This window comes from Rhamphochromis longiceps, linkage group LG5 (genome assembly GCF_057381845.1).
Source record: "Rhamphochromis longiceps isolate RC_006_pf linkage group LG5, R_longiceps_female_GT1.1, whole genome shotgun sequence".
In the NCBI taxonomy this organism is placed as follows: Eukaryota; Metazoa; Chordata; class Actinopteri; order Cichliformes; family Cichlidae; genus Rhamphochromis; species Rhamphochromis longiceps.
This window is the reverse complement of record NC_140561.1, coordinates 21,879,500-21,906,708: the sequence shown is the minus strand read 5'-3', so window position 1 is coordinate 21,906,708 and position 27,209 is coordinate 21,879,500. Positions and strand designations below refer to the sequence as shown.

General features: G+C 40.7%; 1 protein-coding gene across 1 annotated transcript; it reads right to left on the bottom strand.

Moving 5' to 3' along the window:
- Window positions 1-426: 426 nt before the first annotated feature.
- On the bottom strand, window positions 427-27,209 carry dstyk (dual serine/threonine and tyrosine protein kinase). The gene is made up of 14 exons (XM_085406598.1): window positions 26,008-27,209; window positions 21,681-22,090; window positions 13,470-13,964; window positions 13,118-13,313; window positions 9,832-10,070; window positions 8,773-8,856; window positions 8,490-8,666; window positions 5,192-5,321; window positions 4,639-4,795; window positions 3,994-4,126; window positions 3,738-3,851; window positions 1,865-1,979; window positions 1,609-1,743; window positions 427-1,054 (listed from the first exon to the last, which is right to left on the bottom strand). Exons 1-14 carry the CDS (start codon window positions 26,204-26,206, stop codon window positions 867-869), a joined length of 2,772 nt encoding a protein of 923 aa, XP_085262724.1. The 5' UTR covers window positions 26,207-27,209; the 3' UTR covers window positions 427-866.

The following is a 27,209-nucleotide window of genomic DNA, read 5'->3' as shown; positions in this document are numbered from 1 at the left end:
TAATGTAATAATAATAATAATAATAATAATAATAATAATAATGTGTATGTGTATGTGTTAGTCCCCATAGGGAAATAGTTCCCTAGTGAAGCAGTGGGCAGCCACCAATGCAGCGCCCGGGGAGCAGTGTGTAGGGACGGTACCTTGCTCAGGGGTACCCTCAGGGTAGCCGTTCAGTGGAGTTGAACCCCCGACCTTCCGATCATGGGGCCACCACTCTACCTACTGAGCTATCCCTTCCCCCCTTTTTTTTTTTTTCTTTCTTTTTTTAATAAAAGGTTGGTGATGAGCCTTTAGGGTCTCCAGCTTTGCCTTTGCATCAGCATGAGACGCAAGAAAATGTCCCCAAAAGTCCATTTCTACTAAAAACTTCTTAAAAACTTGTTTCCTAAAATTGAGTTAAAAATGAGTCTGCGACAGGATTGATTGGTTGTAACAGATAATTTTATTTAAAAAAAGATGTGCTTGTATAGACAGACATGTTCAGTTTAAATACAATCTAAAATTAATTTTATATTTTTTTCATAATACTGGGAATGGACTACTTTTAAAACACTTTGAACCTAGTAACATTTCTATGACAAAGTAGCAATTAGCAGTGCAGCAACAAGCAAATAGAGTTTGTATACAAATCAATTACACAATCAATAAAACACGTATTTGCAAACTTCTGGTCAACATCTCATAAATAATGTAAATGCAACAAGTGTGAACAAAGAGGTCAACTTGGACACCTTTTTTTGTTTTTGTAAATGGTGCCTGGTTTTCCAAAATTCTCCGTTCAGCTCCGTTCTTCATAAATACAACAAAAATACTTTTCCAAACAGTATCTCTATCACACACGTGTTAGTTTGTCTGGAGTGTATTCAGTTTGAGTCCTCCAGGCTGCTGCTTTTCTGCTCCGAGTTGCAGTTGCAGAGCCGCTTCATAATACTTTGCAGGCTCGGCTCAACGATACCAAGCAGGGGTCTCTGGGAGGGGTCCCCGTTCCAGCAGGCCTCCATCAGCTGCCAGCACTCTTCGTCAAAAGTAGGCACGCGCTCTGGTCTGGAACCTGATGGAGGACAACATGGATACAAGTGAGTCTCTGGCCGAAACACGAGCGATCCAAATATTTCCTCAAATATTCACCCTGTTTGACAATCAACAGATTATCTGTGTGTTCAGCAGTGACAGTTGCACTTCCTTACATGACCTACCACTTCATGGCCGAGTTGCTGTCATTCCCAATTGCTTCTACTTTGTTATAATACCACTAACAGCTGACTGTGGAATATTTAGTAGTGAGGAAACAGCTGGACTTGTTGCATAGGTGGCGTCCTATCATGGCACCACGCTGGAATTCACCGAGCTCCTGAGAGCGACCCATTCCTTCACTAACTTTGTAGAAGAAGTCTGCATGCCTACGTGCCTGATTTTATACACCTGTGGTTGTCGAAGTGACTAGAATACCTGAATTCAATGAGTGAATACTTTTGGCACTGTAGTGTACATTTTGTTTTGGGATTATGATCTCATTGCATGCATCGTAACTCTCTCCCAAATTCGCAAACTGAACTATGATTTGCATTCTCCAAGATTCAAAGAGTCTGGTAAAGGGCCGTTTACCTTTTTTAACGTTGTTCCAGAGCTGATCCTTGCTGGAACATTTTTCAAAAGCCTCTGGAAGTTTCACTGAACCGGTGCACAGGTACCAGAACAGGATCCCAAAGGCGTAGACGTCGACAGAGTTGTCATATTTTCCTGTCGGGAGACAATGCCACAGTGGAGACAAGTTAAAACCTGACACACAAAACAAGCTGCAGTTATGACTTCCTGCTCTTATAACTCTTTCTTTTTTTAATGCACTGCCCCATAATCATACCTGTAAACAGCTCTGGAGCCATGTGGATGGGAGTTCCTACTATGCTGCCAGACATCATGGCTTCTGGTTTACAGAAGCCCAGGTCGGTGATCTTTGCCCGATTTTGTTTGTCCAACTAGAAAAAGCAAAAAGATGGTTATCTAATCAAGTAGAAAATACTGCAGTATTTAAATTTTCACTCATAAAAATGTGGTCTGATCTTTATGCAAAGGCCAAGTTTACAGTCACCTGAGAGCATTCGTGCACACAGATGGCTCGTTGTAAGAGTCCCGCTGTAGGACGCATGCATAGCTATTGTGCTGCAGTCTGTAATTTTATATTTATTTATAGTATGCGTGTATATTTTCAATTGTATAATCAAAACAGGTATACAAGATCTGCTAGACAGGAGCAGGCATTAACAAGCATGTGATTCCTCCTACGCTTTTCCAAACAAGAAGGGGTCAACTTATTTTTCCATGTAAATACGAAGCTTTCTTTGATTTCATGTTTATTCATTTTTTTATGTGCATTAACACTTGTTACTTGAATGTTTAAAATAAAGATTGGAAACTGTAGTTCTAATGTTGGCTACAGCTATTAACAGAGTTAAATCAAACTACACTAATAACAATTAAACTGAACTTGCATCTGTTGAACACTTTTATTATCACATGCATTTAATGTGAAGGCTGGAAAAACTAAGAAAACTCTTGATTTTACTAACTTGTGGAACCTCATTCAGCAGCAACAACCTCCACCAGATGCTCCTTGTAGAACGAACACAACACAAAGGACAAATTTAGGAAAATTTCTCCCTGCAAAGCTGTCCAATATTTATGAGATTTCCTGATTTAACCCTGGGCAGACCATGCCACAACATCTCTACAACCACTCTGATAATTTAATTTTGTGCACTGAATTAACAGTTTCCTCATTGAATACAGACTTCAGAGCTGGGATGAAGCTTTGTTCATTTTTCCTCACAATTCTGTTTATTAAATTTGGGAAAGATAAAAGAACAAACTACAAAAAACTAACAACGCTACAGTGATGCTGTTAAACTGAAGCTGTGACATCAGTAATGCAATGAGACAATACTCCGCACTTGCACAGGGCCCGTTTTATATAGTGAAATACAACAACTAGTCCATAAATCCAGTCTACGTACTTTAGACCAAAAAGGTGGCGATCATCCGTGTCATCTATTCAATTCCAGATTATAAATCAACAGACGTTCCACTGATCACGTTCTTCCATATTCACAACCTCTGAGATTACAGATTTCCACAAAGAAATAGAGGAAGGATCATCTCTGACCCACTTCAACATTATAGCATTAAGAGACTGGATCACATCCTCTTTTGCAGACAGGAGGGAATCTTCCCAAGCAGATGTAAGAGTGCATTTTCCAAAAGCTGCTGACCTGTTGTTGCACTAACACTTGAACATACTACCGTCCAGACGGTTTGTGCATTCCCACAAACAACGCAACCTGAGATTTACATTTACTTTGTGTGGGGAACCTCCAGGTGGTCTTTTGCAAACCTGAGACATGCTGTATTTTCCTTTATGGTGGTTTTCTGTCAGCACTCTGCCCATTTACTATTATTCACAGTGGAAACAGACATACAGCTGTTTGCATTTTATTAGTGTAATCAGACTGTTTATATTTGTGACTCAGATCACAGGTGAGTAATCGATGTAGAGATTATTGTAATTGTATGATGCTGAACCTATGGAGTGCATTTTCTTCTGTGCTTGGAAAGGTGTCATTCAGATCAACTGTGCCATGTATTTTATGAACGTGGGCTACTTTGATAATATAGAGTTCTGATAGAGCTACACAGTCACAGACTATAGCCGGTCTAACTGACAGCTGATCTGAACTTACCAGAACATTTTTTAGCTTTATGTCTCTGTGCAGGAGACCCTGACCATGGAGGAAACGGATCCCCTCCACCACATCCAGAGCAATCTGCAGTCTCTCCTTCAGTGATAAACCAGCCTGGCAGGGACGAACAAAAACAACAGAGAGAGAGAGAAACCGGAGACTTAACAGGATGTAAAGAGCAGAGTAGAAGAGTACGGAGCTGCTCCTATAAAACAATGACCTAAGATCTCTGTTATTCGCTGCTTTATCGATTCACCTTCAAGCCTGTGTAGAGGTCTCGGTGCAGCCGCTCCATGATAAGCAGCACAGATATGCTGGAGCCGTCTCCATAGGTGTAATCGATCACAGAGCCGTGCAGGTCGACCAGCCGCTCATGTTTGGGCAGTGACCTGAGGAGACGCACACACCCAAAGAAAGGGGAGGGAAAACATATTTTAGCTATAAAATCATAAAATGTTTACTTCTCACCCCCGTCCACCTTCTTCTGCTTATACTTCTGTTATCTTGAAGTCAATCTTGTTTGCCTTTGATAAATTCGCCTCTGCAAAGTTTTGGAGATTCCAGAATTCCTCAGAGCTGAGGAGGTTATAGCGCACAAGCATTAACTGTGCTAACGAACTCATGCTGTCACCTTTAAAAATAAACACTGACATGACACAAAAGAGCCTCAAGGCTTCAACAGCCAAAACTACTTTTCTATAAGCTGGGTGGAGTTTGGCCTTGAAAACAAGCAGCCTGTCATGTTCTATAAGCAGAGCTCTGCTCTTGATGAATGCACCTGCTGCCTGAGAAACTTTCTTAGTCACAGCTGCTGAGCGCGAGTAAAGCTGCGATGCATTTGGAGCCAGCTGTTTGGTGTGAAGACGCGACTGTGTTCAAACACTTGTTCCTAATAACTCACCGTGTGTAGTGAAACTCTAAAGCCAGGTCATTCCAGTGTTTATCGTCAGGCGGGACCACGGACTTTAGTGCACATGGGTAGTGTCCTCCCCAGCTGTCACACAAATACACAACGCCGTACTGACCCCGGCCCAACTCCCGCCCGAGCTTGGGCTTGCCTGTGAGAAGAGAGAGAGAGAAAAAGAATTGCAGATAATAAGATTGTGTTTATAAATGCAGCTTTGAAGCCAAGTCTGAAACTTTGCCAGTGTCTGAGTATTTTAACCAGTCACTTATTGTGTTTCTAAATTAGATTTGCCTATTTTTAAGTAGTGTACTCACACTCAAATATACAGTGACCTTCACTGTACAGTTTCATCTACTGGGAGTGGAAAGTCTCCCTGTGTTTTTCCCCCATGACCTAAAATTTATACTTTTCATTCAAGCAGGGACACATCTTGGAGTTAAATTAGTTAAGTTCAGATTTAGAACTTGACGGAGCCACAGTTAGCAGAAACGTGTGAGTGCGCTGTGCCCATTTGTGGGAACGACAGAGGAATTCGGTGGTGACTCACCGTGCAGCAGCACATCCCTCAGAGAGCGGCTCTCCAAAGACAGGCGGGCCAGTCGAGGGGCGTGGTCCTTCCTCACACGCAGCCACAGGTCCTCGGTGCGCTCCAGACGACCCGTGTGCCCTTCCTCCAGCTGCAAACACAACACATGGCGTAACAACTCATGCCCTGCATTAGGACATATCAAATGGCTGATCTCATTCGTTAGCAATAACATTTTCCAAAATTAGTTACTAACCAGTTATTTTTGTAGGGGAAAAAAAGCCAGCAGAGAGGCTCCTCTCTAAAGGTTTAAACTTAATGTAAGCACAGCCCTTTAACTAACAGAGTCCATGTACAGAGCTGATGAATGCTTCATTGAGCCACCCATCATGTTTGTTTGGCCCAAGAACTTTCTCCTTCATAGTAAAACAAGTTTGGTCTCAAAAGAGTCGCACTAACATGAGTCAAAGACTGCTTTGCTCTCTACAGAAGCATGAGCACAAGCAGCTCATTACACATTTTAAGTTTCCTCCGTTTCTTTTAAGAACACCACATCACACCATGCTGAGATATACCAAGGTTCAACTAACAGCCTTGGTGAATCATCTTATTAGTACAAAATGTTATTTTATGTCTGTCAAACTGGGTTATCGTTACCATTTTTGTAGATTCAACTAAAGGTTTTTGTGGTTTTGTGACTAAAGAAAATGTAAAATTTGTCCTTTTTGCACACCCTGTACATCAGTACAGCTCTGACCACATGTTTTTGGATTCAATAATCTCAATCCATCTGTATGTTGTTTTTATATTAAAGCGTGAGATACTACCATGGAAAACTAGCTGGCCCTGAAGTTCTCAGTGACCCCTGGCCAGCTGTTTTGACCCCTATGGCTATGTGACGTCATTTGTCAGAGGTCAGCGCAGAGGAGCTCACCGACTCACTCCTCTTTTTTTTTTTTTTTTTTTTTTTTTTAAACCAGAGAGCAACAGTAAACAGCTCTAATCTACACGGTTTGGTCACCACTAACAGCTCACTATTAACTATTACCAAACTAATAAAATACTGCAAGTTCAAATGTTGTTAAGTAAATTAAATTACTTATTTGTTTACATCAGGGTTTTTCCTGCATTGTGGAATTTTTTTGGTTCCAACTCAAAGACAATTCATGCAGCTCCAGAGGAAATTCCCCTCCCGGCTTGTAATGAAATTATTTTTTAACTAGTTTTGTTAATTGGGGTTTCATCAGCTCAACCAGAAAAGACATTTCTGTTTATCCAATGTTCCCCACAGGCCGATTCTGAGCCAGAAAACAAAATAAACAACAATTTAAAAAAAAAAAACCAACAACAACAACAGAGTAAGCTAGATTTGTTCATATATTCAACACAAGGCAGCTTTGCAGCTAAAGACAGAACTATGCTAATCTCAGCTTGTCTCGTAAATAAATCACGAGACAAGCTGAGATTATTAAAAGACATCTGCAGGAAAAAATTCACAACAATTAGAGTGATTAAAAAAAATGCTTGATTGTATAAAGAACACATTTTTCTCGGTTCTTATTTACTCATGTATGTGAAGTATGAGCTTTGTATTTAAGCAAATAAGAAAAAAGAAAAGTTTGGAGCTGCAAGCTGTAACGTGTTGCTTAACGTGAGAATCTCTGAGAATCGGTGGGACTGGAGGTCATCCATATTTTGCACCAAGAAGCTGAAAAATTGCCGATAGTTTGATATCTGATTCTACCGATTCCCAGATGCAGCTCAGTAATGGGAAAAATTACAGGTCTGTAGTCTGTAAGTGAAATCACCTTAGGGGCTCGTGTAAAGTGCCGAGTATCATCGTCGTGTGCTCTTTTCAGCACAAAGGCCATTACACACCGTTGTAAAAAACCATGACATCAATTTGAACATCTTAGGTAACTTCACGAGTTATCGCATTCACAAGATTTTCAGAAAACTTCATCTGTGATCTTGACAATGAAGTCGAGGTCACCAAGATTCAAACTTATTGGAGATTTTTAGTAGATACACCCTTGGTATGAATTTGAAAATCCTACGTTGCTGTGTTCTTGAGTTATTGAATTCACAAAGCTGGGAGTCCACGCAGCTCGCCCACCTGTCTGGTGAGGTGACAACAATACCTTATCAGACTTTCAAGTGTTACTAATCCTGAATATCACACCAAGCCTGCGTTTTAATGTCCGTTATTCGCCGATGTCCTGCTTGTTTTTCTGGTCGCTCCAACAGGAACGTGACACACGTATGATGTTATTTTAGTCAGCTGGTTTCCACGGCACTCGACAAGTGGATCAGAAGCATAAATAACCTTATTTTCAATTAGTTATGTTCACCCAACATCACCTCCTCTTCCGTCACAATAAATCATTGTATTTGTGTAACTGCATGATAATGGAGACACTGATGTGGCCCACACTGTCTGTCATGTGATAAATACCATCACTCATCTGTTGGGGGCTTTATGGAGGGATGTCCACGCCATGCATGCCAATTGCATAAATACAAAAATAATAACAGTGAATCTGATTAAATAACTAATTTGTTGTTTTATGCTATATTCGATTGTTTGACATTGTTATTTTACATTTTTACTTCTTGTTTTATTGTGATTTGTATCTGTGAAAAGTGGTATTTAAATAAGTTTCACTGATTTAATAAATTGTCCATTTTCGAGCTGTGCGGTTAGCAGCCTTTAGTCAAGTCAAGTCAAGTTTATTTATAGAGCACATTTAAAAACAACCAAGGCTGACCAAAGTGCTGTACAGTAAATACAGATAAAAATACAATAGAACACAATTTCGTAAAACACCTCGCTGATCAAATAAAAGAGAATGGGCTTTCAAAGAAGCTGCTGTGAATTGCTCCCAGCTCTCGCATTTTTTGGCTCCCTGTGAAACCAGCTGCTAATGTTACACAAACAATAGTAGAGCCGTCCCAAATACCTCTCTGCATATGTGAGAGTTCCAGGAAACGTCTCATAAGGCATACCGCAGCATCACACGGCACTTTCATCTCTGCTGCTCAACAAACAAACAACAATGTGTAGATGCTGTGGTCACGATTTTTCCCTATACACCAGCGGTAGCTCTAGTTTCACAGCCTCACTGCCCTGGAGGTGGTGCCTTACTTTAAAACCAACATTTTTTTGACTGCAGTGAGAGTTACTGGTGAGTAGTCAACCTTTATTGAATCATCACCATTTCATTGACAGTTTTTTACGTATATTTAAGATCATACAGGGGAAAGTATTTGTAGGAATAGGAAAGAAAAGTGCAGCTAAAGCAAAAGAGAAGGTTTTAACCTGACGCAGAGATGTCGCGAAAGCCTCGTGGGAGCTGTTGAGCCGGGTCCTGAACTGCGAGCAGATACTTCGGGCCAGTTTGGCAGCGCTGAGACTTTCGATGGCATCCTGGGCCACTTTGCGCTTCCACTCTGGAGTGATGGCAGGAGGGTTAACAAACGTTATCCGGTGGATTATCTGCAAGGAAGAAGAAGAGACTCATATCAAAAGGGAAAAACATAGCCATCTCATCAGAAGTCCGAGTACTTTAAAAATGATTTGTGTGAATGTTTGAGACACCGACCTGTTTGATTTGCTCCCAAACGAGTCTCGTGACAGAAGATCCAGAATGAAAGGTGACCTCTACGTGATAGGCAGCATTTAACAGCTGTGACAGGTGAGAAAAGGGTTAGCACAAAACCCAAATTTTAAGACAATCTGTGAGTCTAAAAAGCTTCTAGCATGACTAATAAGAGCTCATTATTCTACTTTTGTGTAAAAAACAAAATAAAACAAAAAAACAAACATCTCAAATAACATGTGAAAAACCACTTTTCCACTTCAGGAACTCAATCAGGCACAAGTTCACAGAACAGGCTGCTCTGTTCCACTGTGTAACATCCACTCACCTAATGTGGTGATGTAACAGCAGCAACAGCTTTGACAGTGACACCGTTCAACAACACAGCACAAAGTATGAATAACTGTATCTGTCAGACTCAAAGACAAGAATATTAGAATTAAACTGTAGACGGGCGCTCTACAAAAGATAAAGTCACCAAAAGAGTGCATCTTAACCAAAACCACAAACCCAATTCCAAAAGAATTGAGGTGCTGTGTGAAATATTAAAAAAAGAATGATTTGCAGATCTCAAACTCATATTTTATTCGCAATAGAACATAGAAAACATTTCAAACGTTTGAACTGAGAAAACATAAAAGACACATCCTAGTACACACATCTGTGGTATAAATTCAAAATCCTACGTCACCATCGCATTCACCCCGCTCGCCCACATAACAACAATAAAGGCTGAGGGGTAAAAACAGTGATATAAAAGAAGAGAGAAGCAAACCAGAGACACCGGATGTCACACATCTTTGTTGTGCTTCTGAAAATGAGCTTTCAAAACTGTGATGGTTTTAGGTTTAATTCCTGTTTCTTTAGAGGCCCTCAGAAGTCCACAACCCAACAGGAGATACTTTCTTTCTGTAGTGGAAAAGACCATTGTTCCTGTTGGCCCTTCAGTAAAGTTTCCCCTTTAAGCTTTAATGAAATACTTGACATTTTTATATGCGATTAGTGTTCACACCTTACATTTCTTGACACAAACATGTTACATTAGCCTCCTTTCTCACCCACCTGTTTGAGATGATTAGAAGTGATATTGTGAACAGAAGAATCAAAGTTGGACTTCTCCAGACTGTTGAGGCATCGCTCCAGAGTTCCTACAAAGCTCTCCCTCAGATAATCCACAGAGCTGATGAGTTTATTCGCCACAGCCTGATTCAAACTGGCCACTATCAGCTCCTGGATCTGGTTGATGCAGGATTTTATCTCTTTTGACGTAACAGGCTCTCCATTTGTTGTCACGATGACGTCTATTTGACGTAAAAGAACACAGTTTGTCATGTTAACGTGTGGCACATGTAAACAATAAGGACAAATAAATATTGAATAACTGATGTCACTGGATTTTCGTTTGATGCTCAACATGTGTACTGGAGGATCAACTCAAAGTATTTATATGACTGCATCGGATTTTGCGAAGACTACTTGTTGAAAATCACGTTTCTCCACAAGAACAAACTTAACAACGCTTCCTACAAGAAAAATAATCATCCCCAGAGGGTGGCAAACTACCTCACAGGTACTCTTCATGCTGTTTGGAGGTAGATTGACTCTCCAGGGTTTGAGCCAACAAAGATGACGAGCAGCGATCATACACTTTAATCATCATCCAGCATTAAAAATAATTCTTAAAAAATTCTTATAAATATTATAAATTTTGCCTTTTACTGATCATCACTAATATTAATAAGTGTAAACACATTTTAAAACACCCATGTTTTTGGATGAAAGGTGAAAGAAAAAAAGGTTGCAAGCTCCAACACACATTTCATTTTATCACTCATTAATTGTGCTGTAGGAGCGGGGAAAAGGTTCTGAATTCTATTAGCTAAAAAACTAGTTAAACTTCATTTTTATAGAAACTACCTGATACTATGATTTTATGAGTATGGACTCTCAAGAGTATAGTTTAAGTTAAAATAGAACGATGAATGAAGTCCTTAAAATATTTTGATGTTCATTGTCTGGCAGCAGATTTGAAGGCCTGTAGAAACTGCATAAACAAGGAACTTAATTCTTCATACTTGTTTAAAAACAGCCCAAATCACAGATAATAAAGCTTTAAAATGAAAAAAATAAAACAATTCAACGTCAGTGCAATAGTCCCGACGTACAACACCACGTACCAAATTCAAATTATTTTTTTTTTCCTTTTTAGAAAGAGAAAGTTTCAGTTAATATACTGTCCAAACTTTCTTCTCTGTAATTTCTTGATAAACTCAATACATTTTTGAATTAATTTTTTTAATTTGATGAACTGACAATCCAGAGCCAAGCTGGACTTTTTAAATTGAAGTAATTAAAGTAAAGGGTTGACGTTAGCACAATAGCGTTTGCAAACTTGTCAATATAATTTTACACTGGATTCTGCTTCCAACAGTTCTTCTTCTCCTTTGTGTACAAAGCATTGTGTCAGACTTACTGTAGTTTCAACAATGATCTCTACTATCTTTCTCCAGAGGAGAAAAATCTATTTATGTTGCAACACTGATGATAAGGTTATGGGTGGAAAAAGTGCACGTTGCCAATTTCCTGATTAAAAGGGGGAAAAAAGAAAAAGAAATGGTTCAGTGTTAAAACACCTGCACGGAGTATTACTCAATGTTTTACAGATAACCAAGAGAAGTTGTTTCTCAAACATACCCGGAGCAAAAGCAACAGGCAATGACTGCCTTTTCTTTCTGAATATGTTGAGTCAGACAGTGCCAAACTTTGGGGGCAGATTGTGAAGCACAGATGGCTTGGTTACATCTGTTTAGATCTATGCAAGTATCTAAAGACTATGCACAGTCTGGCTTTGTAGGCTGTAAACACTGATACACTCACTGGCCATGTATGTATACCTGTTCAACACAAATTTCTAATCAGCCAATCAGATGGCAGTAACCCAATGCATTTAGGTACGCAGACACAGTCAAGACGACCTGCTAAAGTTTAAAAGGTGCATCAGAACGTGAAGAAAGGTGAAACTGAAACTCGCCTGACTGATTTTGGGTGTCAGTCAAGCTGGTTTAAGTATTTCAGAAACTGCTGACCTGCTGGGATTTTCCCACTTAACCATCTCTATTGTTTACAGAGAATGCACAACATGTTGCAAAGTCCAAAGCATCTCAAACTGGTTTCACTGTACTCCAGTGGCCTCCACAGGTACCAGATCTCATTCAATAGAGCACCTTTCGGGTGTTTTGGAATGGGGATTCACATCATGGATGCACAGCTAACAAATCTGCAGCAACCGTGTGACGCCATCACTTCAGTACAGACCAAAATCTCTGAGGAACATTTTAGCACCTTGTTGAATTTTTGCATTGAAGAATTAAGGATGTTCTGAATGCCCAAGTTGGGGCGAAGGGGTCCAATCTGCTCCTAACATGGTATACCTTACAAAGTGGACAGTCCCCCAGCAACTCTAAACTGGATAATTGGGGGAAAAACAAATGGATGGATGGCACCATGTAATCAGAGGAATAATTAGTTTAATTTAACTACTTAATTAATTTAACTAATGAAACCGTGCATGCATGTGTGCCAGTGTTCAGCCAAAAATATTATCAGGGTGATTAAATTCATCTCGAACAACACCCATACGCCCCCCTCAAAAAAATATGAAAATAAATAAAAACAAAAAACACACAAACAAAAACCCAACAACAGGCTCCTGTAGATGGAAACGTAAACATGTTCCATTTATACAAATCACAAATAGAAATACTGGGGCTCTATTAATGATATATTAATGTTAATTAGTCACAATTAAGTTTTTCCTCAGAAACAGAAAACCTTATCTTGCTTGGTGACATCTAACAGCCACAGAGTCAAATTACCAAAAACCACAGAAATCAACAAGTCATCTATGCTAGCCACAAACACCAGACATGGAAACCGCAGTACTGCTAAGGTTAAAACACATCCTCTGCGATGCTCATTCAAACAGCAACCTTGTACATTGTGTGTGCAGACGTACACAGAAAGACTACAGATGAGGTGAGGTGCAAAACATTATTATCATCATCATCATCATCATCATCATCATCATCACTATGAACAATAAAAACATTAGTTGTGGTTTTCCTTATACTTTTTCAAGGCTAAGCAACATCTGCCAGAAGTTTATGTGATCACATCTGAAAAACAGTTTAGACACAAACAAGCCGATCAGATTACTAAGATACTTTGATGTAATCTGTGTCGCAATCTTTTGTGCATTTCACCATTTACAAACAGGTCGAGATGGCATTTCCCTTATAGTATGAAAGATCCTACGCCTGTCTATTAGCACCGGTGCTTATCTGCTCACCTGTAAACTCCAGGTTGGCAGCATCCTCCAGTAACTGCTCTTTCATGCTGGTGAGTGTCTCCACTATCATCTCCTTCATCTCTTCCTGTTTGCGGTTAGCAATGGCCATAAGGGAGTTGAAGAGTTCACCCTCTTTCTCGCGGGTGTACTCCAGCCTGCGTGGTGTTATCTGCAGGTCCCTCTGCATGTCAAAGGCCTGCAGGAAAGTGAGGCACAAAGGACAAAGGTCTGTTTGGACCCCCACTGTGACCAAGAAAATCATCAAGTGACTGTGTCTACTGTGAAGCAGTAGAGCAATACATACAAACATATGAATAAAAACGAACAGTAGTAGGAAACATCATTGTCTGACCTGGTTGATAAAAAGATCTAGACACCGACAGTGAAGTCCATTGAGCAGGCTGGCAGCTTCCACCTGCTGATTTTGAAGCACCTGGCGAGCAAACGGCACCAGTAACCGATGCGGTCTTTCGAAAGATTCACCCAACATGCTCTGGGGCTTGGAGCCCGGTGTGGGCATCTGCGTTGGGGTGCCACAGGAACTGTTTCCTGTCGGGCTATTGAGAAAGCCAAGTGACAGTAGCTGCTTGTGAAGGGGGCTCTTCTCCTTCTCTGTGTGGCGGCCACATTCTGGGGATGCTGCTGGAACGCTGTCAGGCAAACGGACAAAACAGATGGGAAAGGAGAGCATCTCTTTGACCTTCCAGAGCTGTGCCACCTGTTCTGAGCTGAGGGAGTCCTGGTTGATGGCATAGAGTATGACTGGGATCACATTGCGAGTGCAGTCTTCCAGAGCTTCTTCTATGGGCTGGACACTTGGGCAAGGCACCACCATGACCTTTGCTTCCTGACGAGGGAAAACAAAACAAAAACAAAACAAAAACAAAACAATATGACGCTTATTAAAACCAAATGTTTATGTAGACATCATTACAGGCAACATGTTCATCTTTTTAGAAAACAGACAATTCAATCAAATTAAATAAAAATTTACATTTTAGTGAAATCTAGCAATACAAAAACTACTAAAAGGATGACGCCGGGTTTATTTCACAAATATCTGACGAAACTGGCGTCATTTAATTAAAACTAATAAGGACAGAAAACAGCGTTACCTTATTTATTGTACATGTAATAAAATATGTACAATTTCCCATGTGTGAAACAAAAACTCAACAGTATCAGGGGAAAAAAAAAAAAAAAAAAAAAAAAACTTCAGATAAGACCTTCGTTCAACCTCTGCTTGGCACCAAACAAAAGGCCGATAAACAAAGTGACTATGAGTAAATAAGTAAAGTAAATCCCCTTACAGCCAGACTTCTGGATCCCACTGATTGGCTGTCTCGCTATGTGGCCCACAGATTACAGTCAATCAATTATATATACTCATGATCTCAACTCATTATGTATATAAGACGCACCTGTCCATAGGATCAGTTTCTTCTATTTAAACATCTCCACCATCATGGGCCAAATCATAGATCAAACAACGTCAAACCCTTGCCTCATAGGGTGAGCATGGTCATGGGAAAAGTGGTGGATCAGCCCAAAACCACACACGAGCAGCTTGTAAATGATCTGAAGGCAGATGGGACCACAGTCACCAAGAACAGTAATGGTAACACATCATGCTGTAATGGACCCACAGGGTCTTACTGCTCAAGAAGGCAGATGTACAGGCGCAGTTTCCGCTTTCCAGTGAACATCTAAATGATTCAGAGAAGGCTTGAGAGAAAGTGATGTGGTCAGATGAAACTAAAATCAGGGTTCTCTGACATCAATGCAACCCTTTGTAAGCAGGGAATCAAATGATTATTTACCCCACTATAGGTGTCTCATGGGTGCTGGTGTAGGGCATAGATTTAAAAAAAAAAAAAAAGCTGAAACAGTCTTTTAAATGTCTTCTTTTTTCAAAAGTTTTTTTCCCAAGCTATTACAGCCGTGGCAGGCGTGCCTTACATTTATGTCTTCAACCTGCGGTGTCATGTGCACGTCAAGATAACACCAAAGTGTAGCGGCACACCAGCACTTCAGCTGACGTGGCATCACTTTTTGCGCATGCTCCTTTCCGCAAGTATAAACCAAGATGCGGTGCTGTGCACTGGCTAGTTTACAAATGCAGATGAACATTAAAGAGCTAATAAAACACTATCAGATGATGATGACTTCGAGATTGCATTTTGGCAACTGGAATTCATCTTTTTCTCAACATGTAACAAAATGCCTGCTTAAACACGATTGGTTGCTAAAACCCAGTGTACAAAACAAACTAAAGAGCTACTCTCACCAAATATTTGAACCCTTGCCTACTGCTCGGCTGTGATATGTGCCCTGCTAATAGAGAACTGAACAAAAGCTGAAGCCACACTGCAAACTGTCCAAGCCTGTTTTTCTGCATTAGGTTTGGCAGCAAGTACAAGCTTCCATATTGGTGCAAATCAAAAGGCAAATACACCAATACCAATCTGTAATTGGTTAATTCCCGATCATTAACCAATGGACTGCTATTAGTCAGGCTCTAACTCGGCCATTAACCTTATGACCTCAAATACCAGCACGACAAACTCCTGTTAAATACAATCTACAATTCATGCCACAAGATGTTCAAAGAGCTTTCCCTCTGGGAAAGAAACGACACGTCACAGACAGTTTCTAATTCTGAACACATCATGGCACATAAACATTTGTAGTGGTCTTGGGAATGGCTGTGACAGGGCAGAAAAAAAATTAATGCAAAAAGATTTTCTTAACCCTTAATAATTTACGACATTTACAAAAATAGAAGGAGAGACTGTGACGGGGTGGAGGAAGAAGAAAAAAAAAAGCCAGAGGGGGGAAAAAAGGCAGAAATGACCAACAGCTACACAAAGGAGACAGTCAGTCCTGTCTCCAAGAAACAAGCAGCGAGGCCGTCTGAGCAGTCTCTTTGGAACAAAGATAGCCTGCAAACATTTGGTTGCAACCAATCAAAATCAATACAATGTTTGAATTGCCTTAATGGAGCCTGTTTTCAATAACAACCCTTCAAGAGGAAGCCTGTAGGGTATTTAGATGTTACTGTTCAGGTTTAATAAGACTTCAAAGCCCACGTTAGACTGGGCTTCTACAAAGAAACACAGCAAAGAGAAACAATCATATAAAGTAATTATAAACTTCTCCTAAATGCATATTTTAAGGGTGACTGGCAAAATCGCACTTGTTCATAAGAGTCTGCAGAAGTGTGGCAGTAAACATATTGGATTATATACCTCAAAAGAATTTTTAGAAACATGGTGGTAGATTAGCACCTTCATATGTCAACATGGTTAGACTGCAGTTAAGTTGAAGCAGGAGGCATGCGTAAATACCCCGGGATGAAGTGAGGGCCAATTAGCAACTGAGCTCTCATCTGCTGGCCTCCTCTATGGCAGGAGTGTGTGAATACCACAGCCAGCAGAGAGATTCTGTGCCTCCATTTATTTCTTATTCTCTGCTCTTCGTTCAGCAGAGACATAAAGCACTGGGCTGCTTTAGTTGTCTGGTTTGAAGAAAGTGGATTTCATTTTCTTCAAGTGTAGTTAATCAAATGCATACAATACGAGATCACACTGGTCCTTTTGTCTTTAATTTTTTTACTGAATCTGAATCGTTACTGAAAAATATGTCAGCTATTTCAGCTTCTAAGGTCACAATAAGGCACATCTCATGCCCTCCAGTCACACATGAAAGTAAACGGAGATTTGTAACAACCGCCTTTGTTTTCAGTATCGAGGTTTTTCCTTCAAACATTAATCTGTAAAATACTAAACTGCCGCTAAATTAATTTTAATTTGGTACTTACAAATTAACACGATTGGGATTTATCTCTGTCTGTTGTGTTTTTCTCCCACACGCATATTCTGATGTGTGTGTATAAACCCAAACACTATTGGATTTTTTAAAGAAAAGTTTTTAATGGATCTTCTTTTATTAGCACAGCCCACATCAAATGCTGATCTATGCCATTGAAAACAAAACACAACAAAATATTTTTCCTAGTGATATGAACACCCAGTGTCCCAGATCTCAACTGTAACCATGGCAATTGTACCACACCAAAGGGTTTGAGATCTGTTTTTTACATGACCTAGTCATGTGAATCACACCAGACCAGTAGCATTACGTAAGGGGGTTGGGCGGGTGGGCTGGAAAAGCCAGGCCTAGTTTCTGGAGATCTGGGATCCTTTGGGAGGCCTTTCCATGTGTCACGCATGATAAGAAATGACTACAATTCACAGACCAAACCAAATCATTTAATTTTCTCAAGATTCTGTGATTTTCTGGTCACACGACCGCAGAGCGTGGAACACTGGTGAAACACTGCATGCCTAAACAACAGCACAAATCAAGTGAAAAAACGAACAGCACAAGAAATAATCAGCTCTGCTCAGTAATCTGTTTATGAGCTAAGCCACGTGAGCAAAAGCTAATTCAAACAGGAGACAATGATGAAAAGAATAAATCGATCCATGAAGGGAAAAAAAAAAAAAGAAAAAAGGAGAACAATAAATATCAGCTCACAAAATATAAGTACACACAAAAACTAAACCAAAACGCTAAATTCCTATTTTCCCGGGTCAGCATCAGCCAGGTGCTGATAATGAAATACACTTGACTAACTGATCAACAACAAATGTTAGCACCTCTATAAAAGCTGAAGTTCTGGCAGTTAATAAGTCTGGAGCATTTGGGTTTGTGTTAATGCCAGGGAGGAAAGACATTAGCGATGATCTTAGAGAAGCAACTCTTCCTGCCCATCAATCTAAGGGGTTTAAGGCCATTTCCAAATGTTAAGAAAGATAATTCACAAGTGTAAAATGTTAAAGACAGCTCCCAATAATCCCAGGAGCGGTCTTTCCAGTAAATTTACCCCAAGGTCAAACTGTGCAATGCTCAGAGATATTGCAAGAAATCCAAGAGCTACAATCTCAGACGCTACAGGCCTCAGTGACCATGTTAAATGTTAAAGTTCATGATAGTGCAATTAGAAAAAGACTGAACAAGTGTGGCTTGTTTGGAAGGGTAACCATGAGAAAGGCTTTTTTCTTTAATGACTTATGTTTGCAAAAGTTGCATCCAAACAAATCACAAGACTGAGATATTTGGACATGATACACAGAACCATGTTAGGAAAAAACCCAAACACAGCATATTTGCATGAACACCTTATAACAAGTGTCAGCACGGTGGTGGAGGGGTGATGATTTGGGCTTGTTTTGCAATCACAGGACCCTGACACCCTGCAAGTGTTGAGTCAACCATGAACTCCTCTGTATACGTACTCTAAAGCCAAACTGGAGGCCATCTATCCAATAGCTAAAGCTTGATCAAAAATATGGCTCAACAGGGTTGGTCAACAGGGTAATGACTCCAAACACAGCAGCTAAACTACCCCAGAATGGCTGAAAAAGAAAAGACTCAAGGTGTTGCAATGAACCCAACCTGACTGAAATGCTGTGGCAGGAGCTCAAGAGAGTTCTGCCTGCAAACTCGATCGAAGTCAAGCTAGTGTAATTTCATTTTCACACTACAGGGTGGGCCATTTATATGGATACACCGTAATAAAATGGGAACGGTTGGTGATATTAAAGTCCTGTTTGTGGCACATTAGTATATGTGAGGGGGCAAACTCCTCAAGATGGGTGGTAACTATGGTGGCCATTTAGAAGTCTTCCTATTGAAAAAACAAAAGTTGTATCCAAGATGGACACAACTTTTGTTTTTTCAATAGGAAGAGGGCCATGTGACACATCAAACTTATTGGTAATGTCACAAGAAAAACAATGGTGTGCTTGGTTTCAACGTAACTTTCTTCTTTCATGAGTTATTTACAAGTTTCTCTTTGTTCACAGCCATTGACATGTCAAAGAGGTTAACACGTGAGGAGCGGATCAAAATTGCGTTGATATCTGGTGAACGCAGTAACCGGGTCATTGCAGCAGATTTCAATGCAAGACACCTTACGAGACCACCCATCTCCCATGCTACAGTTAGCAAACTACTTGCTAAGTTTCGTGAAACTGGTTCAGTGTTGGATTTGCCAAAACGTAGACGCAAGAAAACTGTCACTAATGAAGAAACATCAGTGGCTGCCCTAGCTTCATTCAGCAAGAGCCCACAGCGTAGCACTCGCCGCATGTCACTGGAGAGCGGCATTAGTCAAACATCCCTTTGGCAGATATTAGCTACTCACAAATGGCACCCTTACAAACTCCAGCTACTGCAGCATCTCAATGAGGATGACCCAGATCGGCGCACAGAATTTGCAGAATGGGCAAAACAAAAATTGGAACAGGACCCTCAGTTCACGCAGAAGATTTTGTTCAGTGATTAGGCAAACTTTTATGTGAACGGTGAAGTTAACAAACAAAACCACCGCTATTGGTCTGACACTAACCCATGTTGGATGGATCCCTCCAAGACTGTTGGAACAACAAAAGTGATGGTTTGGTATATGGGGTACAATAGTGGGTCCATTCTCCATCAATGGAAACCTCAAGGCCACTGGATATTTGAAATTGCTACATGATGATGTGTTTCCCTCTTTGTGCACTGAAGCTGGCACGTTCCCTGAGATTTTCCAGAAGATGGTGCACCACCACATTATGGGTGCCAGGTCCGAGCATTCCTAGATGAACAGTTTCCTGGAAAGTGGATTGGTCGTCGTGGGCCAGTTGAATGGCCCCCAAGGTCTCCCGATCTGACCCCCTTAGACTTTTATCTTTGGGGTCATCTGAAGGCAATTGTCTATGGTGTGAAAATACGAGATGTGCAGCACCAGAAACTACGGATACTGGATGCCTGTGCTGGCATTTCTCCTGCGGTGTTGCTATCAGTGTGTGAAGAGTGGGAGAAGAGTGTTGCACTGACAATCCAACACAATGGGCAGCACATTGAACACATTTTATAAGTGGTCAGAAACTTGTAAATAACTAATGAAAGAATAAAGTTACATTGAAACCAAGCACACAATTGTTTTTCTTGTGACATTACCAATAAGTTTGATGTGTCACATGGCCCTCTTCCTATTGAAAAAACAAAAGTTGTATCCAAGATGGACGACTTCTAAATGGCCACCATGGTCACCACCCATCTTGAGGAGTTTTCCCCCTCACATATACTAATGTGCCACAAACAGGACTTTAATATCACCAACCATTCCTATTTTATTACGGTGTATCCATATAAGTGGCCCACCCTGTATATCATGTTCTACTAGAAGTCTATAACGTGTAACAATAGACTCTATGATCATTTTCCATAAATCTGCTCACACCAGATTCACCAAAACCTTTTCAATCAAGAATCAGACAAAATCACCTGCCTTCACCCTAATGAACTTTACAACAATAACTACACAACCGCTCGAAGCTTTGGAGTCAAATGGTTCTTGAAAGAAACGCATGTTTGTTTATGAAAGGTTGTAAATTATGACGATGATTATGTTTATTGTTATATTGATTCCATTAAACAAGTAACCACACGGGTATAAAAAGTGCATTGCATTACCTAATGCCAGTTTATTGTGTTAAAGTCTAACTGATTACGGCAGAACAGCTTAAATCCACTCTGCTGATAACAGACGGAACAGAATTGGCCAGTTAAATGTCTGAAACATCAGCCTTTGCGGGTTGACCACAAAATTAAAATGCTCCTCAAGAAAAACTTCATTGACAAAACGTTTCAGGATATTCTTACTATCCTAGTTTACTTTTCTGTAAAAGGACTAGTAAACACGACTGTATTGATCAATAGTTTTCACTTCAAATTACTTAAAAAAAAAAAAAAAGAAAAGAAAAGAAAGTTTTGTGTGCAATAGTGTACCGTACATCAATGGGAAACATATATGGCACCAATCTCACATAAAGGGGTTCATGTCACACTACATATTTAAATTATGAGGGTAAAAAAAAATTGATCTAGCCGTCTATCACTTATGCTCCTGAGCTCACTTAGCAGGCATCCTAATCAGATCCGTAAACCACCAACAATGGCTCCATTCAATTAACACTAGTATCAGCTCTACTCTAAGCCTTTCATGAATGGCTCACCCAAACACCCTTCAGAACAAAACTCATTATCCGTGCTGCTATCTCCAATCTTATTAATTCAGTCTTTATCTACAATCGTAGTGATCACTGAGGGCAAGAACGTGGATAAACCTATAAATCAACAGCTTTTTATGCTCAACTCTCACACCTTCGTTCAAACTCTTTCCTGGCCCGGAGAGGGAACGCCACACTTTTCTGTCTGAGGGACATGGCCTCGGATTTAAACAGCTCATTCTCTTCAAAGACACTTCACACCTAGTTGCACACTCCCCACCACGGGCTGGAGGTCACTGCTCGAGGAAATGTGCACATTGGTTGTGCCTTGAAATTCTCTTTACAATATTTATTTTAAAAAAAATGTTGACAAAGGAGAACCCTGTCAGAGTCCAACACCACCTAGGAATGAGTCTTACTTATTGCTAGCAAAGCAAAGCAAACCCTCTCTACTGTTAAACAGAGTTAATTCTCGACATCTGCACATGTTTCAAGCCTACCTGAAGCAGCGAGTGGTGGAGAGTGATTTCCAGCTCTGCTAGCCTGTGGGCTGGGTCTTCACATTCCTCATGGATCTCCAAGTCCTCCCTGGGAACAGTATCCCAGCGACCACAATTAGCCGCCAACTGGTGCACCAGCTCATACTGGCCAGGCAGTGCCAAGCTGAGCCGTGTCTGTCTCCCATGGGTGAAACAAAGTTTCCTCCTCTTGCAGACAGTGCCCTGGACTCCTTCACAAGGCTCTCCAGCCTCACCGCCCAGTGGCAGCAGCTTCTCCCCTAGAAGGCTGTTGACCAGCTGGTAGCGAGCAGTGCAGTTCTGGCCCAGCACAAGGATGTAGGGGGAAGCACCCACATTGTTGCGTAGGAACTCTTCTTCGTGAGCAGGGAACGAGATGCAGCTGAGCTGACCTGGACAACATGAAGAGGATATGTTATCTAAAACCACATCAGTATAGTAGAACAAACAGTTAGACTCAGTAAGCTGTTTAGAAACTCTTGGTCGGCACTACAGGTGTCAGCATCAGCATGCTATCTGTTTTTCACCTCCTCCTCACAGCGTTTTTGAATGTTTAGCCAGCGAAAAATTAATGTGACATGACGGATAGATATCAGTCATTGTAATGGGTAAATCACTTTGCTGTAGTCCTATTAACCTGCATTCACTTTACCCTTGTTTGATACGCATCAAACCAAGGAGTCAAAGTGGTGACTCTTGTAAATTAAACTGGCTGTGTGTGTTTGAGCAAACATTTATGGTGGGGGTTTTTTTTTACATCTAAAAAACACCATGAGATTGTGTTGTGCACGGATTTTGCACTGGTTTTGCTTTCAAAGGCAGAATGAAGAGCTGAATGTTGTTAAAAGAGAAGCTGTTCCTCAATTCCCTAGCATTAAAAAAAAGCAAATAACAATAAACAAGTAATACCTGACTTTTTGTGTTTGTTTCGTGTAACTGTAAGAAAATCTTATCTTACACTAAATATTGCTATCGGCATCCCTTTAAAAAATCCAATCAGTTAGACATCTCAACTTTACCTACCATTTGTTAGATGTTACAGTCATCTTAGATGCATAGAAAGTAGAAAAACATGGATGTAACTAGCATGATGTCATCCACTGGCTTCAGAAACCCCGTTTTGAAGCTTTAAGATTTGCGTTTTAATTTCCAACTTGGATAAAATAAAAATTTAAATGATTTTTAATTGACTAACCACTTGTCATTAATATGTGTTTACAGGGGGAAACACAGTAAGCCATTTTCCCTTAGACTTCTATAGAACCAGACGTCCTTTTTTCCCCCAACAGCAGCTATCGCAATCTGGTGGCCCTTAGACAGAACGCAGGTTTAAGGCACTTTCTCATCAAGCCCCCAGTATACCTGCCGCAGTGGTCACAACCTTGTCTCATAGTCGCTTGTATTTTTACCCGCCATTACAGTGCAGGGAGCCACTGCAGGATTCTCCTGAAGGATAGGTGTCGCCACTCAGACAATATCATCACATAAACACTGCTATAGGAGGAGAAAACGGGAAAACAGAAAGACTTTGTTGAAGGTTTTTTGCAAAGTTTTTTCCACAAACTCAAGTTTTCAAACGGTTCCAATATCTCCCTCTGTATATCTGTGAGCTTCTGTGCTAGAATATCATGAAAATGGTGCTAAAAAACAACACACACCAGGTTACAAAAATCAAGAGGCGCATGACCAACAAAGCACCACAAAGATTGTTTTTTGTTCACTTCTGGATGGATGCAAACTGCATTTCGTTGCCCTGTACCTGTGCATGTGCAATGACAATAAAGTTGAATTCTATTCTATTCTATTTGCACGACACATGACGTGACATCAAAATGGGTGTGCGACACAGGCGATGTTGCGAGCATAACAGCCCCATTAGCTTAATTTTTCCCAACACAGAAGCTACGTCCACACGTTAAACAGTCTCTGGTTAGATAAAGGAAATCTCATTCAGCTCATTCTACAATAGCTGTGCGGTTAAAAGCCTGTAAACAGTATTAATGTCACTTTGGCAGTGTTGGATTTTTCCTGTCTTGTTTCTTTTTGACCCCATAAATAACTTTGAAATAATCCAATGAAAATAAGTGAAGATTCAGCTGAGTCTGTAAGAGCTAGTGCTGCTAGCATTATAATGTGGAGTTTGAAACATGGAGGCTGCCATTTATGATATCTGCCACTCTCCTCACAATGCCCATGTCTACTAGAAGTTCTGAGGAACCCTTCAACTGTTCATTGTGATTGAATACAATGACTAAGAGGGCTTTAACTATCATCCAAAATAATATTTAACCGATGCTGAAATTGAACTTCAAATTGGTGGGAATGCTATTTAAGGCCACTCACACATGGACTCGATCCTCACACCAAGTTCTTTGCACTACTTCCAAGCACTTTGTCCTCTAATGTGTACCTTTCTACTGTTTTGTATATATTCCTCCAGTTTGCATCCATTTATCCTGTTTGTTATTTATTACTGCACATGCGTGTGCCGGGGTAGTGTGGAGCACTCATAATTTCGCTGTACAAGCGAAATGACAATGAAGGGCTATTCTATTAATGAAACTGTTCCTAACCGGTTTTAATCACAGTACAGCTAATTTTTACTGCATGCTTTCCTAGGCTATTTCCAGTATAGATATGGCATTATGGTTAAAGATTTTCCACTGTCCTGACAAACTAATCAGAATTAAAAGGTGGTTTGTATCTGTAAAATTAGTAGAAAGAAAATTGGGCACAAATACTTTAAAGGTGTCCTGGATACCTTTAAAGTATTTGATATCCAAGTACTTGTAGGATACGATATCCTACAAGTACTTGGATATCACTAATACAGTCATCAGAGATACCCAGCTGTTGTTGTGAACAGTCTTCCCACCATTATTGCTTTTCAAACCTTCTGTTTGCAAGACTCAGCCAATCAAGAGAAAGCTGGCTTGAAAAAAGAGGAAGCACTAATACAGTTCAAAGAATGAAGTGAGGTAATGCACCACAGTACATATAAGATAAATATGGGATTTTTTAAAATTATTTTTATGAAACATTAATAAGAATAACAGGTTATCTTTACACTTCATTCATGACCTTCATATTGGCTCATGTGCACCCTTATCAATAACATATCACATAAAGAAGCAATACAATATACTATTGTACTAAAGTCTTCTCCCACCCCTAGTCAGCGCTGTTATCAAAGATAGGACACTCAGATTATTACATCTATATTATTCTTGGTATTTTAACACAACTCCAAGAATACAGGACATTATATTCCACAGCAGAGACAATGAACCACTCTTGATCAAATATTATTTTTTGGGATTATTTTTTTGTCCCCTAAGGTATGAAGCGCAAACAGAAGAATCGATTCATTTTGATCATTGCAGGGCTCTGATATAATCCCCAATGATGCTGAGTCACAGTCTAAAACACTTACATAACGAAGACAGCGCATAGCAGCAACAGCCACCCCTTTATAGTCACATACCACTGCATTACTTTCTAACACTACAGTGGCTTTACTGCACTTCTAACCTGCCCTCATTGACCTAACATGAAGCAATAACGCAAGCAAGTCTACACAGAAATGTACATACCAGTACAGGACCCCCGCCCCCCAACACACACAATCACATACACAGAGAGAGAGAGCAGGTATATATACCCAGGACATTTCCAAGATGAATCTCGTTTTTTTTCCTGCTGATTATGGCTAACCTTCAGTTATCTTTGAACATTCAACACGGAGAGGAGGAGGAGTACAGACTCTGACCCTCTCTGTATGCAATTCCTGAAGATGATTATCAAGTCTAGTCCGTTTCTTTCACAGAAACAGATATCTGAATTATCTGATGATAATTATGTGATGAAATGATGCTGCTGACAGTGCTCATAGTTTCGGACACACAAATGTAATGGCGAGTAATATATATATATATATATATATATATATATATATATATATATATATATATATATATATATCTCAAGAAATCTGTGACCCGTAACTTCAATCTAATCAGAAATGACTCAAGCAGCCAGTGCATAATTCTCAGCATATTTGGTGCACTTATTCTGCACATGTTTTCCAGAGGGGGGGGTTAATCTCTTTAGTTTTCTTTGACCCAAATGAATGGATTTTGCTCCCAACCTGCCCGCTGGTGCAATAATCACTTGGCAGTAGCAGCAGCAGTTAGCCTTTTCTTTTTACTTCCGTCCGGCATGCTTAAGTGTAACCCCGGCTGTGGGTGCTTTAAACATGCAAACATATGGGTGCAGTACTGATGCATTTCCAGGTGGTGTTCAAACCTACCTGCCTCCAGAGAAGCTGAAGCCGAGCTCATGGTCGATGCACAAGCATTGCTGTAGTTTTGCCGTATTTCCCGGAAGAAAGCATTAGTCTCCTTTAGGTTTTTCTTCAGCTGTACGGAGTGCTTGTTGTAGCTGGCAAATACTCTCGTCAGTTCCCGAGTTAGAGGAGTCGGTTTCTGCTGTTGCGCATTTCCCTCCATGGTAAACAGACTGGGCTGCTGCTGCCTTGTCCTCGATGCGATTTAAGTGGTTAAGCAGGTGCCAAACACCTTGAGTGAACCCGAAATGTGTTAATGCACACACCTTTCCTTGCGCGCTAACTAGTTAGTTCCCATGCTCGCCCAAAACCACCTGCTAGCATTTGTTAATTAAAAAGAAAGAAAATGAGTCAAGTTAACAGGTAGTCCTTAAACATACATGAAGTAGGAGTGTGTCAGTGCTGAACGGTCCCCACAGTCTGTTGTGCCCATGAATGAGAAGGCATTTGTTGTTGTCCCGTTGACAAGCACGGCTAGGCTAGTTTCACGTCAAGCTTTGAGTGGAAGAAAACCGCTTCGAGTTACCGCTATTTAATCATTTTTACTTCCTTTTGATAGTCGCAGTTTTTTTCGTTACTAACTACAAACTTTTGAGTGTCTTAAAACCAAAGCACGCCTGTAAGGCTATGTTGTGTCGGCCAAAACGCTAAGAAATCAGTGCTTCTGCGACCTAGCTACGGTCCACTGAAAGTTAGCGTTGCTAGCCAGAGGGCATCTCCGATCCGTCCCCACCTTAGCCTGGCACGGCACACATATCCATTTAACCTAACGAGGCACACTTTCACAGCAGTGCAGCCCCGTGTTTAAAAGAGAGGGCCCGGCTTTAGCGTTTGCCTGTCAACGACAAAAACAGCCCAAGCACGACTTTAAAACAACAACACCAAAAAAAACCTCCGTTTTTTCCAGAGGAGGCTGCGCTATAGACCGTTCCTAACCAACAGTGGCCCGGTGGAGCCAGCGGACATCCTCTACCCCCGAACACCGACGACTGACAGCGGCCAAACCGAGCCGGGTGCTGTCGCTGGTGGTGGCGATGAAGAGGAAGAGTGGTGCTGGTGCAGGGCGAGGAGTGTCCAAATCACATAGCTGAGAGAAGCAGGAGTGAAATCACAGCAAAACAGAAACTCGACGAGAGCGGTGTGCGGAGGGAAAAGGCGGGGCCCAG